This window comes from Sebastes umbrosus, chromosome 4, assembly GCF_015220745.1.
Source record: "Sebastes umbrosus isolate fSebUmb1 chromosome 4, fSebUmb1.pri, whole genome shotgun sequence".
Lineage (NCBI taxonomy): Eukaryota > Metazoa > Chordata > Actinopteri > Perciformes > Sebastidae > Sebastes > Sebastes umbrosus.
Window position 1 is genome coordinate 5,551,179 of NC_051272.1, and position 18,225 is coordinate 5,569,403.

An 18,225-nucleotide genomic window follows, 5' to 3' on the forward strand; every position below is an offset into this window, starting at 1 on the left:
TGTATTAATAAATTTGTGAGAAGAATGTTATTTGTTCAGTTGAGGAAAAAGGTCTTTGCTACGGCAGTGTACTATTGTTGCCCTCTAATGTTGTTTTATATCTTGACTCACCTGCAGGCAACAACTCCCAGAAACCCAGCTCAGCTGTACCTGCTGGACCACCCGTCTATGTCGACCTGGCCTATGTGCCCAACCACTGCAGTGCCAAGAACGTGGACCAGGAATTCTTCAAGCGAGTGCGAGCCTCGTACTACGTGGTGAGCGGGAATGACCCGGGTAGCGGAGAGCCCAGCCGTGGAGTCCTGGATGCCCTGCTGGAGGGCAAAGCTCAGTGGGGCTCCAATTTACAGGTATTTACCTTCATCTGTCTGTCTACGCCTTCATTTCTATTGTCTGCAGTACAGACCAATGTACAGGGAAACAGGCAGGAATACTGAAGTTAAAAATGAATACCTTTTAAGACCTATGTTGAAAAATGTCATAAAAAAGTTATACAATAGTATGTTGAAGAAAAGTAATAGTTTAGTATATCAAAAAAATCGAAAAAAAAAGTCATACTAACGTTTGTTGAAAATAAAGTCATAGTTTAGTATGTTGGAAATAGAGGCAAAAATGTCATATGGTATGTTGAACAATTTTTTTAATTTTTTTACACGCTATACTGTGACATTTTTTTAACTTTTTTTCGACATACTATTATGTGACTTTTAAATTTTTTTTTGACATAGTATAATATGACTTTTTTTTGACATACTATACTAAGACATTTATTTTCTTTACTTTTTTTGACATACTATACTAAGACATTTATTTTCTTTACTTTTTTTGACATACTATACTAAGACATTTATTTTCTTTACTTTTTTTGACATACTATACTAAGACATTTATTTTCTTTACTTTTTTTGACATACTATACTATGACTTTTTTTCCCCACATACTATACTATGAAATTGTTTTACTTTTTTCTTCGACATACTATACGATTTTTTTCGACATACTATACTTTTACTTTTTTGCGACATACTATACTTTAACTTATTTTCGACATACTATACTATGACTTATTTATTCAGCATAGTATACTATGCAATTTTTTTTTTTTTTTTACATACTAAGCTATGACTTTTTTTGTAACTTTTTTCTTGATATACTATTCTATGACTTTTTTTTCCAACATACTATACTGTGTCATTTTTTGACTTTTTTTTCGACTTACTATACTATGACTTTTTTTCGACATATTATACTATGGCGCCATTTTTTAAAAAATTTTTCCGTCATACTTTAAGACAACTTTTTTTGACATGATATACTATGACTTTTTTTTTGCTTTTTTTTGACATACAATACTGACATTTTATTTTTTTTACAACATACTATGATTTTTTTTTACATGTTATACTATGATTTTTTTTTTCGACAAACAATACTATGAGATTTATTTACTTTTTTTTCGCCATTCTATACTATGACATTTTTTCTTACTTTTTTTGACATACTATTCTGACATTTCTTTTTTTACTTTTTTCTACATACTATGTTATGACATTTTTTTTAAAGTAAAAAAAAAAGTCATAGTAAAATATCTCATTTTGTTTCCCCCGTCAGGTGACTCTGATCCCGACACACGACACGGAGGTGACCCGGGAGTGGTACCAGCAGACCCACGAGAGGCAGCAGGACCTGAACATCATGGTTCTGGCCTCCAGCAGCACCGTAGTCATGCAGGATGAGTCCTTCCCTGCCTGCAAGATCGAGTTCTGAGCTTCACAAGCCCCGCTATGCTTACTCCCCTTCCCATCTTCCCCCTCCCTGTCATCTGTTCTTACTGGAGGTAGAGCGACACCGAACAGCACTCTCTGCTTCTTCAAAGCGTCTCGTTCTCATGGTACCCGTCTCAAACGCATTCTGCTGCTGCAGCCCTGAATACACTAGATTCTGTTAGCTGAAATCAAAGTCAAAGCTCTGGGTTTATGCTCTCTGTGACAGTGGGGTTATGACGCAAATAATAACGTACTTTTATGTTTGTTTTCTTCTGAGTTAACCGTCTGCCCTAACACACCTCTTATACTTACAATTGTGGTAAAAAAAACATTTTCTTTGCCTCATATCTTACAGACAAATGGACATCATTATCTCACAAATGCCACAGTTAAACTACAGATTAGTAGCCTGAGGTGTAGTTCTCAAACGGTTCGGCTCAAATCACAATTAACACGGGAATTTAATACTCCTAAATGGCAAATTCCTCATCCAAAGTGCCAAAACACTGTTAAAACTGAAGTTCTTCATAGTTAACTTCTCCAAATTTAATCAGTGATCAATAACTTGTTTAGATTATTTGCAGTATTTTTTAGAAGAGTAGATATTTTTTCCATTTATTTTCCATCTGTGCTCATCCTTTGCAATTCTGATCACGCTACAGTAGTTTTTGGATTAACTCAGTAATAATTTGATGTTATGTGAAAGACACAAAAAAAAAAAAAACGTCCCTTCTCGTCATTTGTGGTGAAGTTTTAGGAGGTGCCTGAAGTTGCCACCGTTGGACATCTTTCCTCTCGGCTTTCACAGCTTAGCTGGTGCATGATGCTTGCGTTTTAGCTCGGACTCTTAGGGTTAAGGGTTAATCCTTTCTTTAGCCAGCCTTCACGTGTGGAATGCAGTAAAAGTGTAGATAGGTTACTACACTGTTTGGCTGTCTATGCTCGAGTGAATTTAATAGGCGCCAGGCAAAAGGACGATGTTTGTACACTAATCATATCTCTGCTGGATGTAATGGTTCCTCTTTAAGTCTTTATCATGCTCTTTGTTGGTTGAATGTACTCCAGTATACATTATAGGGTAAATGTTTCTATATCAATACAGAAGTTACGTTAAATAAATTATATATTTTGTGATGATGCAGCAAATTATGAGGCGAATGCAGCGTTTTTTGATCATGCGTTTGAGAAGAAGGTTTAATTAACGTTATCTGTCATTTCCTCTTGTTCAGCGACATTTTACCGTCCGTCAATATCACAAAGCGATGGGGGAAGAAAAAAACAAGCAGTGACCGGTGACAAATGTAGCAATGGAAGCTCGTCCGCTAGTGTTACGCCTGTGGGAACTGCAATATTTATACATTATTGGGGTTATTTTTCAGGAAAAAGTGTGAAGTGTGTTACAGGAGGCTTCTTTCATGTGCCTTTAGATTGTGGTTTTGGAGCGAGGGGGATATTTTGAGGACATGTTAGCCATTTAGAAGCGGAGCCAGGAACCAGGGTAAAACAAGTACACAACTTATGAAATAGAGGACCAATCAGTTCACACAGTATACGCACAACAATGATCCACACTCTTGAAATAGTACACTAGATAACTTTGGAGCGCTGTAATCCAAATCAGCATTAATTCCACATCCTGAAATGCCACTTTTCAAACGAATATGAATGTCTTCGAGCAACGTGTTGCACTAAATAGGAATGTACTTTTTTGAGAGTTTAGAAGTCGGGTTTTTGTTTGTAGTTGAAGCACAGAGAGTGAGTGTGGTAGCAGAAATAACTTTTCATTGTATTATAAAATAATGTACGAGACGTTCCTACAAACTGAGCTTTCTGTTGAGCGAGGGACAAGACCTTAGTTGTGAAGCAATTTACCTAATATTAATCCCAGAGTAATATTTATAGAATGAGCATGAATGATTATGATTGTACTGGACGCAAATATAAAGTAGGAATGTTGTTGAAGTAGTTTTGAGTAAGACAGAGTAACTGTTTTTATAACGCAGCACGGTTCCTTTCTGACGCTGATGTGGCGAGTGACTTTTCTGTGGGTTCAGTATGAAAGATCTTTCTGCTTGTTCACAGCCGGATTGGAGACAGACGCACACTTTTATTTCTTCATTTATATCCAACTTTTTAGAGTAACAATTAAAGCTACAGTTGGTAACTTAATATCTAAAAATATCTTTTTGCTCCGGCCGGGTCTTGGTTTTTGGTGCCTTCAAACTCGTAGGCTAGTGTTCACGACACGGGAAGTCCTGTACACAATACGCTTGGTGTTCACGTGGTTAAGTCGTGAGAACACCGCTGCTAAGCAACAGCAATATCAATGTTACTGTCTAGAAGCCACGGAGGCTAACAATTTAGCAAGCTAGCAAGTGGGTAACATAATGCAGTAAGGCATAATGACAGAGGAAACGTCACAACTCGTGAACTCTGAGCTTTCAGAAACTTTCCACTTAAGAGGTCCTGTAAGAACTCTTCTCGTGAACACGACCCCATTTGAAGGCACCATTTGGTTTGACTGTTTTCAACACGGCGGTCGAGTCATAAACTCTCATTTTAAGGCTAAACAGTACACTCAAATGTTTCTGAAAACATTTGAGGTGAGAAATAGGCATTACAGTAGCAGAATATTGAATCAAATTTGATCAGCGCTGCCTAGTTTGATCGTTGATCGGAGTTCGCGAGCAGTGATTGACAGCTACGTTAGATACTCCTCGGCTCTGATTGGCTGTTTTTCTTCGGGCGCGGTGGAATCTTGCAAAAGGAGCATTAAAAAGAGGCAGACGAACATGATATGTTTCACAGATTATCTGTCTCATGCACATACACATACTGTATGACAAGAACTATTTTATTAAAGTTACCAACTGTAGCTTTCATTCTGGTTTAATTTTCTTTGAATTTGTGCTGAGAAGCAAATCAGAATTTATTTTTTTTATTTACATTTTGTTTTTTGTCTAAATAAGAAACCCATTTTCTCATCACATGCTTGTTATTATTGTTTTGTTTTGTGAGGACTGGGGACGGGCCAGGTTGGGCGATTGGAGGAGGGGAGGCTTGGATTTCCAGAAAAAGGACTTTTGTTTGAGCTATCGATGACGGATTGATTGTCAGGGTGTTGCCAACTAAAAACAGGGAGGATCCTCTGCTTTCACAGTTTAACTTCACTCAATCTGATTAAAACAATACGGAACAAACTCCACAGACGGCTAGAGCGTGTTGTCAGCTGATGCTAGCCTGGGACCAGTGCCATTTTCTTTCCCTGTAAAAACCCATAACGCTCATATACTACCTTATACCTCATCTTCCAAAGCCTCTTTGCTCTGCTCTGCCTGGCCTCCCTTAACATTATACATGCCCATTCTGCACTGTGTAAGCCTTGATATGTGATGATTCAGACAGCTTTTCTTTTCTTTTATCCCACTGGGGAGAATCTGAGTTTGATGCAAGTTGTATATTAAACAGCTGGGCATGCACAACTATACACCTAGTCTGGAGGGAGTTGATTAACTGAAGGGCACGTGAAGACGTGCACAGCGAGGGGACGGCTCAAAATAACTCCCTTAACAACAAAGCAAAAAGTCCTTTTCAATGTACGGATCAGATTTTGCGGGCAGTCTGATATGTTGTACTCGTCGTTGAATGATGTTTTTTAAGTTGGCAGATTCCAAATACCCAGCCTTGAGATATTCAAGGTATCAGTAGAACGCTGTGAATCACTCAATACTGAACTGTATGACTATACAGGAGCCGAATGCACTAAAGAGGAGATCTATTTTTCTGAATGTAGAGTTGGTACTACCATGTGAATGCTGCTGGATCAAAACAATAGAGAAAAAAATAAATAAAAACAAAACAAACACTCACACCAGCCTGGACATTTTAGGGAGCTCAGAATGAGAGCAGATCCATAGTTACGGTTCTGCTCCAGAGGGGAGAAGTTTGATTTCTAACGCGACGGAAAGCAACCGAGATCCCGTAACAAATACATTAACAATAACACAGAAATAGTAACTAACTGCAGCTGCAACTTTTTCCTTTTCCTGAATATGACTTGAAACACATGCAGACTCAAAAAACCATCGATGAAGTTAAACAAATGCTACAGTGCACACAGATTTGTACATAATCGCTCTGGACAGAACAAATCTAAACAGATATAACAACCTTATCCTTCTGATACCATTGTACCTGGTTTTAGTGACAATATGATCAAGACTGCTAACTACTCCTAAGAAAAACTACACAAAACGCTGACAAGATACCGAATGAAAACAAAATCGCATCTTTCAGTTCAACTTCATCGCCATACCTGCATTGAAATGAAGATATCATTTGATCACAATATGGTGTCATCTGTCCATCTAATCTCTCTGCATGTGATTTATTTAGTTATAATCCTGAATGTAATTGTTTAACATGGAAATAATAATAAAAAAAAATACAATGCTATTTTAAAGAGGTATAATTGAAAAAAAAAAAAAAGCTAATTGTCTTAACTGGTACTGAAATGACCTACAGTAATATAATACTGGGCTGTGCTTTTATTGTTTGCCCTATTAACATGTTGTTAAGAAGACGCTGTATTGGTAGTTCTGTTTAATTCTATCTCTATTTTTTTTTTTGCATTGTATTACTCTATTAGTTATGTTTTCCTTCCTCAGCGCAATATTCAATATCTCTCTGTCTCTTTAAATCTAACTGGTAAAACTAGAACTACTGCAGATTCATTGTAAAAGGGAAACAGCCTGGTGATCATCAATTAAAGTACATTTAAATCTTAATGTGTCACGAGTGTCTCTTTTGTCTCTTTACGGGTCATTATTATTATTATTATTATTATATCAAGAGTGTAAATCGGAGTGCAACGTATCCTCATACAATGGTTCGTATATCTTACGAAAAGGTACTCCTCATTTTTCATGTGTTCTCCTACGTATGTCCAGCAACATGCGTCTATTTCAGCACGTTGCATGCAGACAGTCTTTTCAAAATAAACTTCACAGGAAAAACATGGTTAATATTAGGAAATAAAAGTACTTTTAGGCAACAAAACTACTTGGTTAGGTTTAGGAAAAGGTTGTGGTTTGGGTTAAAATAACTCCGGAAGTGGCGTTACTTAAGTACAGAAGTTATCTGACAAATAAGTCAACGTCTGGGTTAAAAAAACTACATAAATGTGGCGTTACTTAAGTACTGAAGTTACGTGAAAAATAAATCAATATCTGGGTTAAAATAACTATGGAAGTAGCATTACTTAAGTACGGACGATGCATGAAAATAAGTCAACATCTGGGTTAAAAAACTGTGGAAGTGTGCCGTTACTCAAGTACAGCAGCAACATACAAAATAAATCAATGTCTGGGTTGAAAGAAAATACGTCAGTGTGGCGTTACTTAAGTACGGAAGTTACGTGAAAAATAAGTCGAAGGTGTGGAGTTACTTAAAGCTGCAGTGGATTGAATTGGAGCAAATATGATTAAAAAAAGTTATTTTCATAAAACGCTCGCTATAGCCTGACAGTAGAGACAGGTAACCTGAAAGAAATCATGTTCCTCTGTGTCCTCCGGTGCTCCTAACGGCATCTGTAGGATCTCACAGACCGGAGGAAAACAACCAATCAGAGCCGAGCTGGAGCTACCAAGAAATACCAAGCACCGCCCACCAGCAGGAGCACAGCCAATAGGAACGCTCTCTCTCAATGAAATGACCTGTTATTGGCCAAAGTCTCCCGGGCTAGAATTTTTAAAGCCTTAAAACGGAGCCATGAGGAGGAGCAGAAGTTTAGTTATCTCTCAGAACACTTGAATTACAATATGCTGAAAGGTTATTATGGACTTTTTGCCCAATGATGCTAAAAACATTCTGCCTCCTGCAGGTTTAAATGGGCAGATAATATCGCCTCACATCAATCGCAGGCCCCTAAATTGAACCGAATTGTGGTATCGGCTGTATCATTGTATCATTGTCCAAAGAATCTATATAATATCGTATCATGATGAAACTTGCAATTAACACCCCTGCGACAGAAACACAAGTCATTATAGTAAAAAGCATTGGTCCTCATTACTTCAGTTGCAGCGTCTCCAGATTGTGTTGCTTTAATTAGTTCATCAGTCAGTGGTGAAGCTTACCTACCTGAAACTGTTGAAGTCCTGTAGATCGATGAGATGCACCATCTGTCACAACATATTACATAACACTAACCAGAGGTTATAGTTTTTGCAGTAAATCAAATATGAGCTTGTCTTTAGTATCGCAGACAACAGGTCAGCTTGTTAGCTTTGATATGTCAGGTGGAAAGATGAAGTTAAGCTTCAGCAGCTTCGGCTCAATTCTCGCTCCCCCTCTTGTCAAAATAACTTAGCGGTTTTCCAGTTGATATCTACAGATCTTTGACTGAGCAGTGAGGGAAAGAGAACAACTCAATAATCTCACTCCCTGAGGGATGGGAGGTCGGTGGAAATCAATCTGGGCTCCCAAATCAACCTTGATGGATCAACGCCTACACCTGATGCTGTAACACACTCTGCATTCATTACAGCCGGTGATGAATGGCTCCCAATTTATCTTTGTCTCTCACTCCACTTCTCCCCGGCAGTAAAGTGTCACTGTATTTTATTTTTTTTATTTCTGCACTCGGGAAGAAATAAAAAGTGAAACAGAAAAGAATAAATCTGGCCTGTTGCTCATTCATGGTGGATGCTGTACTATTATATACATTCAGTGGGGTGACCGAGCCCACACACTGCTGCTCGGCTGCCACGTCGCCACGAAAAGCAACCCCCCCTCCCTCCTCCAGGTTACCATGACGATGCATTTTGACTTTGGAAGAGGGTTATGTGGGAGTAGAGGACACGGTGTGGGCGTTCACTCAAGGTCTAACTTCCTGCCTTCCTGTCAGGTGTTTGTGTGGAGACTCGACGATGAGGGTAATTCTCTCTTCAGCACAACTAACAGTTCCTCTCCTCTCTCTCGTCTCGTCTTTCCCTCCCACTTCTCTCTTTTGTATTTGCATTTAGATTTCAGGCTATTAGCTGAGTAAAAGCTAAATCACTGAACAGGAGGAAGGGACACGGTGACCTCCTACAGTTGGAAATACAAACGTGGAAGAGCTGAGACAGAAGAAATAAAATAAGAATTTATGAATTTTTATATAAATGTCAGTCTGTACTTGAATTTTCCATTTCTTAACCTTTATCTCTGTCACAGAAACAATCATAATGTCTTAAATAATGGACTGCTGTACCATTAAATTTATCAAAAATAATAATTTTGTTCTGAACTGAAATAACAGTTTGAATCAGACACATACTGATCTGACACTTTACTGATGAACGTACTGAAGTGCAGTTGAAGGTGAATGAACTACATAGTAACTATGAACAACTACGAACTCAACTAAATAAAACGACTCAAATCAGCAAAATGATTCTTAATTTCCACCCCCAGCGTCAGCACTCGTAAGCTACCAGGTAGCTCGCACGTTAGCAAACACTGTAAATAAGCAACCTACGACTTTCTCCAACAACTGACAACTTTGTGCCGAGTAGCACTTTGTTTTTGTTTGTATCTGTAATCTTGGAGGCACGCATCACACAGAACTACAATAATAATCATCTCCTCCGCAGACTAAACCTCTTAGCCCAGCGGGTTATCACCTTTTCTTGGTCAGTTTTTTGTTTTTTTTGGCAAATCACTTTAAATCTTGGACGTTAATTTTATCCTCATTTGCAAAACTGTTTAAGCTTTTTGACAAATCCTTAAGTTTCCACTACTAGTAAGTCTGGCATTTGTCATTAAACTAAAATACATAGGGATGTAAATATTTAACCATTTAACCGTTAAGCGACATTAAGAATTTTTTAACCGATTAACGCTATCCGTTAAACAGTTAAAAGAAATATTAATAATTAATTCAAAATCTGAGCAAAACTCACAAGGAGCGTCTCGTTGCTCTAAGGAGAAAAGCGGTTAACGGTTAATAACCGGTTAACGAGGGTTGGTTATCGGTTAATTTTTTTTTTTCTAAATTAGCATCCCTAACACTAAACTAAACATTTTTGATTAATGAGACTTTGTTCTTTTCCACTACTGGAGTACAACTTAATAAACATCACAAAACTACCTGCAGCCAAACAGTGGTGGTCTTGTGAGCTCTGTGAATGAAAGGAGCTGCAGTCGAGTTTGTACTGACGCAAGAGAGACGGCTCTGTGTGTGTGTCTGTGTCTGTGTGTGTGTGTGTGTGTGTGTGTGTGTGTGTGTGTGTGTGTGTGTGTGTGTGTGTGTGTGTGTGTGATAGAGTCAGAATGAATGGACATTTGTGTGTTTAAGTGTGTGTGAATGTAGGAAATAAAGCCTGAGAGAAAGAACATCCAGACAGATTGAATGACATCAGCTTTTGGCTTCCGGTGAGTCGGCGGTCTCTGTCTCCCTCTCTGTTTGTCTCCATCCCTCCCTCTCTCTCTGTCTGTCTGTCTCCCTCCCTCCCTCTCTCTCTCTGTCTGTCTCCCTCCCTCTCTCTCTCTGTCTGTCCCCCTCCCTCTCTTTCTGTCTGTCTCCCTCCCTCTATCTCTCCATCTGTCTCCCTCTCTCTCTCTGTCTGTCTCCCACCCTCTCTCTCTATCTCCCTCCCTCTCTCTCTCTCTATCTCCCTGTCTCTCTCTGTCTGTCTCCCTCCCTCCTCCCGCCACCGAGCATCACTCAGAGAGTCAATTACATCTGTGGGCGTCGCCATGGCAACGCATTGGAGCAATAGGAGGAGGCATGAGTCATCACTATTCTTAAAAGTCGTTTGGAGAGAAGAGCAGTGGGAGAGAGAGGGAGAGGCAGCGAGACAAGAAGAGAGGAAGAGGAGGAGAGAGGAAAATAGGGTGAGGTAAAAACACAAAAGAGGGGAAGGAAAGAGAGGAGGGGAGAGAAAGTGGGGAACAAGAGATTAAGGAGAGGAGGAGATGACTCGAGAAGAAAAGAGATAAGGAGAAGAAACAAGGAGAGGAGACATGAGATGAGAGGAAAGGAGACAAGGAGAGGGGAGGAAACAAGAAGAGGAGATATGGAGAGGAGAGGAGAGGAGAGGAGGAAAAATGAGAGGAGATGAGACAAGGAGAGGGGAGGAAACAGTAAGAGGAGATATGGAGAGGGGAGCAATTTAGGAGAGGAGATATGAGAGGAAAAGAAACAAGGAGAGGTGACATGAGAGGAGAGGAAACAAGGAGTAGGGAGGAAACAAGAAGAGGAGACATGGAGAGGAGCAGAAACGAGGAGAGGAGAGGAAACGAGAGGTGACATGAAAGGAAAGGAAAAAAGGAGAGGAGAGAAGAAGAGGGGAGGAAACAAGGAGAGGTGACATGAGAAGAGACAACAAGAGGAGATATGAAGAGAAGGAAAGGAGGAGAGGAGACATGAGAGGAGACAAGAAGAAGAGATACAGAGAGGGGAGGAAACAAGGAGAGGAGACGAGAGAAGGCAAGGAGAAGAGATATGAAGAGGGCAGGAAACAAGGAGAGGAGACATGAGGAGACGAGACAAGGAGAGGAGACATAAGAGGAGACGAGATAAGGAGAAGAGACATGAGAGGAGACGAGACAAGGAGAGGAGACATGAGAGGAGACGAGACAAGGAGAGGGGAGGAAAAAAGAAGAGGAGATGTGGAGGGGATAAATAAAAGTAGATGGGAGGGGAGATGAGGAGGAGAGGAAGTAGGGAAGAAAGAACAGGGTGAGGAAAAGACAGGAGATGAGACAGGAAAAGAGAGAAGGAGAGGAGATGAGGAGGAGAAAACAGGAGGGATCAAGAAAAAGCAGAGGGATGGACTGAAAGTCGAGGGAGGAAAAAAGAAAGTGAGATGAGTCAGGGAGGAAGAGGAGAGTGTTGGCGGGGAGTTTAGTTTATGGAGCAGTAAAAGGTTATGAGTCTGGACGGTGAGACATTAATAAACACAGTTTAACTGTCTGTAGCAGCTGTGAACACACGTGTGATTTGTTGTGCTTGAGAACATATTGAACACCGTTTTCACTGTTTCATTGTTTCTTTATTACCTCCTCCGACCCGAAACCTCAAGAGATCGACAGAAACATTTTACACATTTTAAACCCATTAAACCTCGACTTTGTTCTCCAGCAGCCAAACACAGAAACACACCTCCTCCTCCTCTTTGGCTGACATTAAATAACACATTAAATAATCACATAAATACACAACTAAAGTCACCTGCATCAACCCACCTTTAGGTAAAAAAAATCATTAGTCCTATTCAAATCTAAAACTAAAACTCTCTTTGTTCTACAGCAGGTGTTTCCAGGTTTTGGGAGTCAGTTCATTTTTCAATTTAGTTTGAAATGAGCTGGAACAGTTTTATTTATTTTATTTATTTAGTGGTGTTGCAGACAGTACTGTCTGAACACAATGCCCATAATCCCCGAGCTCTACTAGAAGTCCTTGTTTTACGATAGAGCTTAAACTCTACAAGTTTGGTCAAAGAAATAAAAGTATTTATTTTGGAGTTTAAAGTAAATTCACCGCTGAATTTATTCCTTCCAAGATAATTGAAAGTGAATCGACCCCCCCGAGTTCAGTCACATGTTGATAAAACTAATTTCCATTCACAATATGTCTACCTGAGTATCACTCATTATAAATCATTAGAAAACAGTCATTTCATTAATTTTTACATTAAAATACACATTTAATTTGGTGACTGCAAACAGTCAGAATTCAGCAGTCGTCAGGTAGTTTATTATGTAAAAGTACATTTATACTATTTACTTATTAATCAAGTGGTTCTTCCCTTTAATTCTAAAATAAAACTATAAAAACCACAGATTTCTCTCTAAATCATTAAACCCCCTCAAAATGAAGACGTAATAAAAATACAGCAGGAAACCCACAGTGTCTACTATTAAATATTCATTTAAAGGCACATTTACAGATGTTTCTATTTAACAGCAGACGATCGTTGAAAAGACTAATACAGTTTGATGGAGCTGGCTCGAGTTTTACATGATACAAACATGTATTTGAATAACTATTTGGTTTTGTGAAGTAAACTGAAAAACCCTGTGAATTACCTTGAATGTAGCAGGCAGCGAGCGTTGAAATGATAACTCATACCCCGACACATTCTTGAGAATAATTAGTTTGTGATCTCTGAAATCATAAAGATTTCTGATGTTTGCATGATGTTTATTTATTACAGGAGGTCACTTTTGTGCAACTGCCCCTTTGTTAATACGTTCAAACTGGCCTCTGAATAAGGTCCATTCCTTTGGTTTCTAATGTCTACATAGCCTTAAAGGAATAGTTTGACATTTTTGGGAAATATGTTTATTTGCTTTCTTAATTAAGAGTTAGATGAGAAGATCAAAATATTCTCAATAAGGATGCACCGATACCAGTATCGGGTATCGGGTCCGATACTGTGCTCATGTACTCATGTAATCGTAAAACGGCTCCGATACAACGGCACCGATACCACTTTACGGAGGCGTGACGTTAACCTCTTGTCACCATCTTTCGGGTCCTCACGCTCCACCTTCCCGACGGTGCGGGCGAGACGGGCCGGTGGTGCGCCCGACCCCGCTGGGCCGGGATCCCACCTTAGCCGGCGCACGTCAACCCTCACTTTCATTGCGCCACAGGGTTTTGCTTGCACCCTCTGACTTGCGCATGCGTTAGACTCCCTGGTCCGTGTTTGAAGACGGGTCAGGAGGGTAGCTGACATCGCCGTAGATCCCTGGAGCCTTTTACGTGGACCGAGCCCCGCGCTGGCTGCACGACAATCGCACCGGAAGCAGGGGGCCCCGTCGAGAAAGGGGCTCTAAGTCCAAGCCGACCTAGAGCCGGTCGCCTCGTATGCGGGACTCCCCAGCCTGCCGTGTGCCGTACACACCCTGCAGCTGGCTGTTAACGAGGGTCTTTTGGCACAGAGAAGTACTCTGTGTAGGCGAGTACCCAAATGTACAGTAAGTACTTGTACTCGGTCTGAAAAGAAGTGGTATTGGTGCATCCCTTATTCTCATACAATGGAAAAGTTATTTCTCATTTTTCGAGTGTTCTCCTATGAATGTCTGCACAAGCCCCTCGCACGGCAGAACCGGTTTATTAGGCAACAGAACTACCTGGTCAGGTTTAGGAAGAGATCATGTTTGCCTTAAAATAAGTATGTTTGTTGATCAGCTTAACTCTCAGCAACAAAAGCGAATAAGCAAATTTGCCAAAACTTCAAACTATTCCTTTAAGTTTTTACTTTCAGCCTACAGCATAAGAAACTAACTAAGTCAAAATGCTTTGCTTCAGGGTGAGCAGCACATCCGTGAAGAGGAAAAAGATATTTCAAATTCAATGGATGACGGTTGAATGAATGACAATTGGCTCACAGTCTGTGTATATATTTCAGCCGTACACGTCTAAGGTCAGAGATGAGGCAGCTGGTGTGTGAAGATATTTAGCAAAACAGCATTTGGGTTAAAAAGAACAAAAACAAACAGGCACTGTTGTTGTTTCAGCGTAGGCAGCATCCAAATTAAACGAAAGGCACAACTGGTCTGAACGTTGGCTCGATGCGCCGTCACTCAGTCGGAGCTGGTTTCATGAATGTGTCGTCAAACTGAAGAGGAGGATCGAGGTGATGATGAGAGATTTTTAAACTGTTGACGGTCCAGTGTTTTCTCTCTCTCTCTTTTACGGAGCAGTGGAAGGTGTGGGTGATCACATGTGTGCAGCTGAGGAGTCCGTGTGCAGTCTGAGTGGTTACATTTACAGTCTGAATGTTTGTAATACTCGAGGGCAGAGTGGCCTCTCTACACAATCTGCATCTCCTGCAGTGTTTTTTCTTTGTGTGAATGTGAGCAGAAGGACAGAGGAGAAGATGAATGGAGGAGCGGACAAACAGAGGTCTCCACAACGTGCCCTTAGATACCCAGAAGTCCTTGTGTTTTTTCTCAGACAGAGAGCCTACTCACTGAAGCTGAAGTTCAGACCGGAGCTCTCTGTGATCGGAGAGGAGGGGCCGGCACTGGATACAGCACTGGAGGGGATACTGCCATCTTTAAAAAACACACAGATAATTCAGTCAAATATCTTTGTAGCTCAGATTGAACACATTGTGCAAACAGCTCTGACCTTAACCTCATATAAATATCCTACATTGTTATCTTATCTTAAACTCAATCAATCCCTGATGGAAGTATTAATCTCATTACTTGCCACGCTGAGTCCTCCCTCCACCCTGAGCGTGTACTATTTGCCACTGTGTGTGCGTCATGTGGAGGGACACAAGGTGAACAAAGATGGGGGGGGGAGTGATCTGGTTATAAAAACAGGGAAGGCAACAGCGTCATCTCCTCTCCGCTCCATCTTCTGTTGCCATGGAGAACTTTATGAAAACAGTGGGGTTTTTTGGGGGGGGGGGGTCATAAATCAAGCCACATGCACGTCAATGTGTATATCAATAATCGGACTAGAATATACTCTTAGAATTTAACAATAAGATCACTTTCAGTACATTTTAACATGAAGTTTTCTCTCCATTCATCAGTCAATAAAATGATGAATATCTAAGGCCATTTTAAACCCATAGCAAGAAATTAGGGGAGTTCTTTCACTAGAGTGACTACAAATGTTTCACAGTCATCTTGACGCATAAACAGCCCCAATGACTCTGCACTTGCAAACAGCTGTCCTGTAACTTCAGCCAATGGGAGGACAAACAGTGTCACACCACCAGCAGAACAAGTGCCGTATTCATCCAGCTGTAACCTCCAGCATGTACACCGGGTGATAAATGATAGATACATTTAACTTTATTTTGAACATGTAACAAATTATAAGAAAAAGAAAACAAGAATAACCAATAAAATAAACAGTAAACAAACAGTAAATTAAAAATAAACTAAATAAATATATTCTAAAAGGAGTAGGCAGAAGTAAATACTTATAACGTCCTACCTCTTTCTGTAACTTAATTTAAGTTATGTATATGTTTATCACATATACACATAAATAATCATCTTAATATATAAAACAACATCAACAACAAGCATCACAGTCCCAAGAGAGACAAGAACCCTTCTTCATCCCTGTACCTCTCAAAAACATTTTTTTGTTTGTATTTTGCTTAATTTCTTCATCGAAAACCCATTCCATAATTTCACCCCACATATTGATATACACATGCTCTTCCTACTCACTGGTACAAACACAATGTTATTTAGATTACATTTTAATCTTAGGTTGTAATTAGGGCTGTCAAAGCATCATGTGAAACTATAAAAACCTAATGAATCCATTGGTACCAACCATGTCATACAAGCTTGTTGCGAAGGAGGTTAAATAACGTTCCAAACTTGCGCTAAATTTTGTCGAGGAAAAACCGGCATGGACATTTTCAAAGGTGTCCCTTGAACTCTGACCTCCAGATATGTGAATGAAAATGGGTTCTATGGGTACCCACGAGTCTCCCGTTTACAGACATGCCCACTTTATGATAATCACATGCAGTTTTGGGGCAAGACATAGTCAAGTCAGCACACTGACACACTGACAGCTGTTGTTGCCTGTTGGGCTGCAGTTTGCCATGTTATGATTTGAGCATATTGTTTTTTGCTAAATGCCGTACCTGTGAGGGTTTCTGGACAAAGAAGATTTTGTGGTATAATATAAAATAATATCACATCCAGAAATGTATTTTACAATACAAATTCCAAACAGCATAAGTTCGGTTTTGTTCAATGAGATCGACAGAGAAATAAAAAGCCACACAAAGTGCACACATTTAAACTAAATACACAAGTGGTGGATGAAAAATGGGAGATACCAGAGAGAATAAGTAAAAGAGAGAGCTTACAGATGCTTCATCAATCAAAAACACTGGGGGATAGGCTAAATTAAACACCTCACCACCCAGGGGGATAAACAGAAGAAAGAAGACAGACTGAGAAAGAAAACGAAGAGGAGGGTGACAACATTAAAAAGGAGTTGTTCTCTCAGAGTCCTGTTTTATAGAAGTTTTATAACTGATGCTGACCCCCACAGGGTGTCCTGTCAGACATTTACATTCTGCTGTTATTTGGCTCATCTGACAGTTTCAGGGCTTGTTTACTAAAATACAGCTCATTCTGTAAGAATGCAGGCTGTTCAAAGCCCCCCCGACTTCCTGCTATTCAACACGCACATTTTAGATGATGCTCTTACCCAAAGAAACTTAAAATGGCTGTTAAGGTTGGTACGGAAGTCCTGAGAGGCAAGTGAGACAAAAAAAAAATCTGTTGATGCATTTTCTGAGTCTGATCTAAATTGTTTTGGACTAAAAAGCATTCATGTTTTCTTCCAGGTGAGTTTTTACATAACTTGATAACACTAGTCCAAGAGCCAGGGGGCCATGGAAAATGATTAGTTGGTGATGTAATTCATCAATTAGTTGACATAAACCTCCAGCAATTTTGATAAACAATTAATGATTCAAGTACAGCTTGACAGTTAATTCTTGATCTTGTAAACAGCAGCTGACAAAACAATCTCAACTCAATTAATCATTTAAGTAATTCATCAAATAACAAAAGCCAAATATTCACAGATTTCCAGCTTCCTAAATGAAAGAATCTGCTGCTTTTCTTTTCTCGTTTAATATTTTTTAATAAATTGAATATCTTTTTTTACTGTTGGATTGGACGAAACAAGCATTCAGACGACATCTGGGACATTTTATAAACAAAACAGTGGGCCATCACTGATTAGTACAACCATTGCTTTGTCGTATATTAAAGCTTTTTGGCCCATTATACATTTTCAAACGTGTTGCTCTTTTTAGGAGAAATTGCACGTATTTTAATGCGCGATCACTACCACTGGTGTTTTTTTTCTGATTTATCTTGCAATTTTTGCACGACACTCTGTGAGTAGCTTTAAGCTTTTTGTTTCTCTCTTTTTCACTAAAAATGAATTTATGAAAAGATTTATGAACAGATTAATAAATAATGAAAAGATTGCAGCCCCAGCTCCACGCTTGATTGAAGGACACATGCTTTTCCATCTGATCTGATGTGATGTGACCCGTTTGTTATGATACAGTTAGTACCTGAAACCTCAGGGTCATTTCAGATAAATGAATCCTATCAGGTTACATCTGCCACCAGCTACAGTACGTGAAGGTCACGCTGAATGTGTGGGAGGCCGTGGTTTTGCTGAGCATGCACAGCCTTTATCAGCATCGCTCTACTTCTCATTTGTACAGTTACTCACTTTCACACATGGGAGCTCCACTGGGAGGGCTGCGGATTAAAAGCCTCGTTCAAGGCAGAATATGAAACCGATAGCCACTACGCAGTTACGGCAGTACATGAATGAAAAATGATTTAGACCACTTGGAGTGATTCTTGAGAGGCACATTTTGATTTTTAGCAGCCAGAACGGGGCTTTAAAACCAGAATTCTTCCAATCAATGTGTTATTTTTCTA

General features: G+C 39.7%; 2 protein-coding genes across 10 annotated transcripts in view; one reads left to right on the top strand and one right to left on the bottom strand.

Moving 5' to 3' along the window:
• The window catches only part of map1ab (microtubule-associated protein 1Ab), an 81,804-nt gene extending 78,083 nt beyond the window's left edge, over positions 1–3,721 (top strand). For both annotated transcript variants that reach the window (XM_037765959.1, XM_037765958.1), the window contains 2 exons: positions 118–350; positions 1,613–3,721. In XM_037765959.1, coding sequence (XP_037621887.1) covers positions 118–350; positions 1,613–1,768 — 389 coding nt within the window. In that variant the 3' untranslated portion in view covers positions 1,769–3,721. The remainder of the gene's footprint in view (positions 1–117; positions 351–1,612) is intronic.
• Positions 3,722–13,307: 9,586 nt separating this feature from the next.
• ppip5k1b (diphosphoinositol pentakisphosphate kinase 1b) overlaps positions 13,308–18,225 on the bottom strand; it is a 59,779-nt gene continuing 54,861 nt past the window's right edge. For all 8 annotated transcript variants that reach the window (XM_037767171.1, XM_037767169.1, XM_037767173.1 and 5 more), the window contains one exon: positions 13,308–14,817. In XM_037767171.1, the coding sequence (XP_037623099.1) occupies positions 14,726–14,817 (92 nt within the window). In that variant the 3' untranslated portion in view covers positions 13,308–14,725. The remainder of the gene's footprint in view (positions 14,818–18,225) is intronic.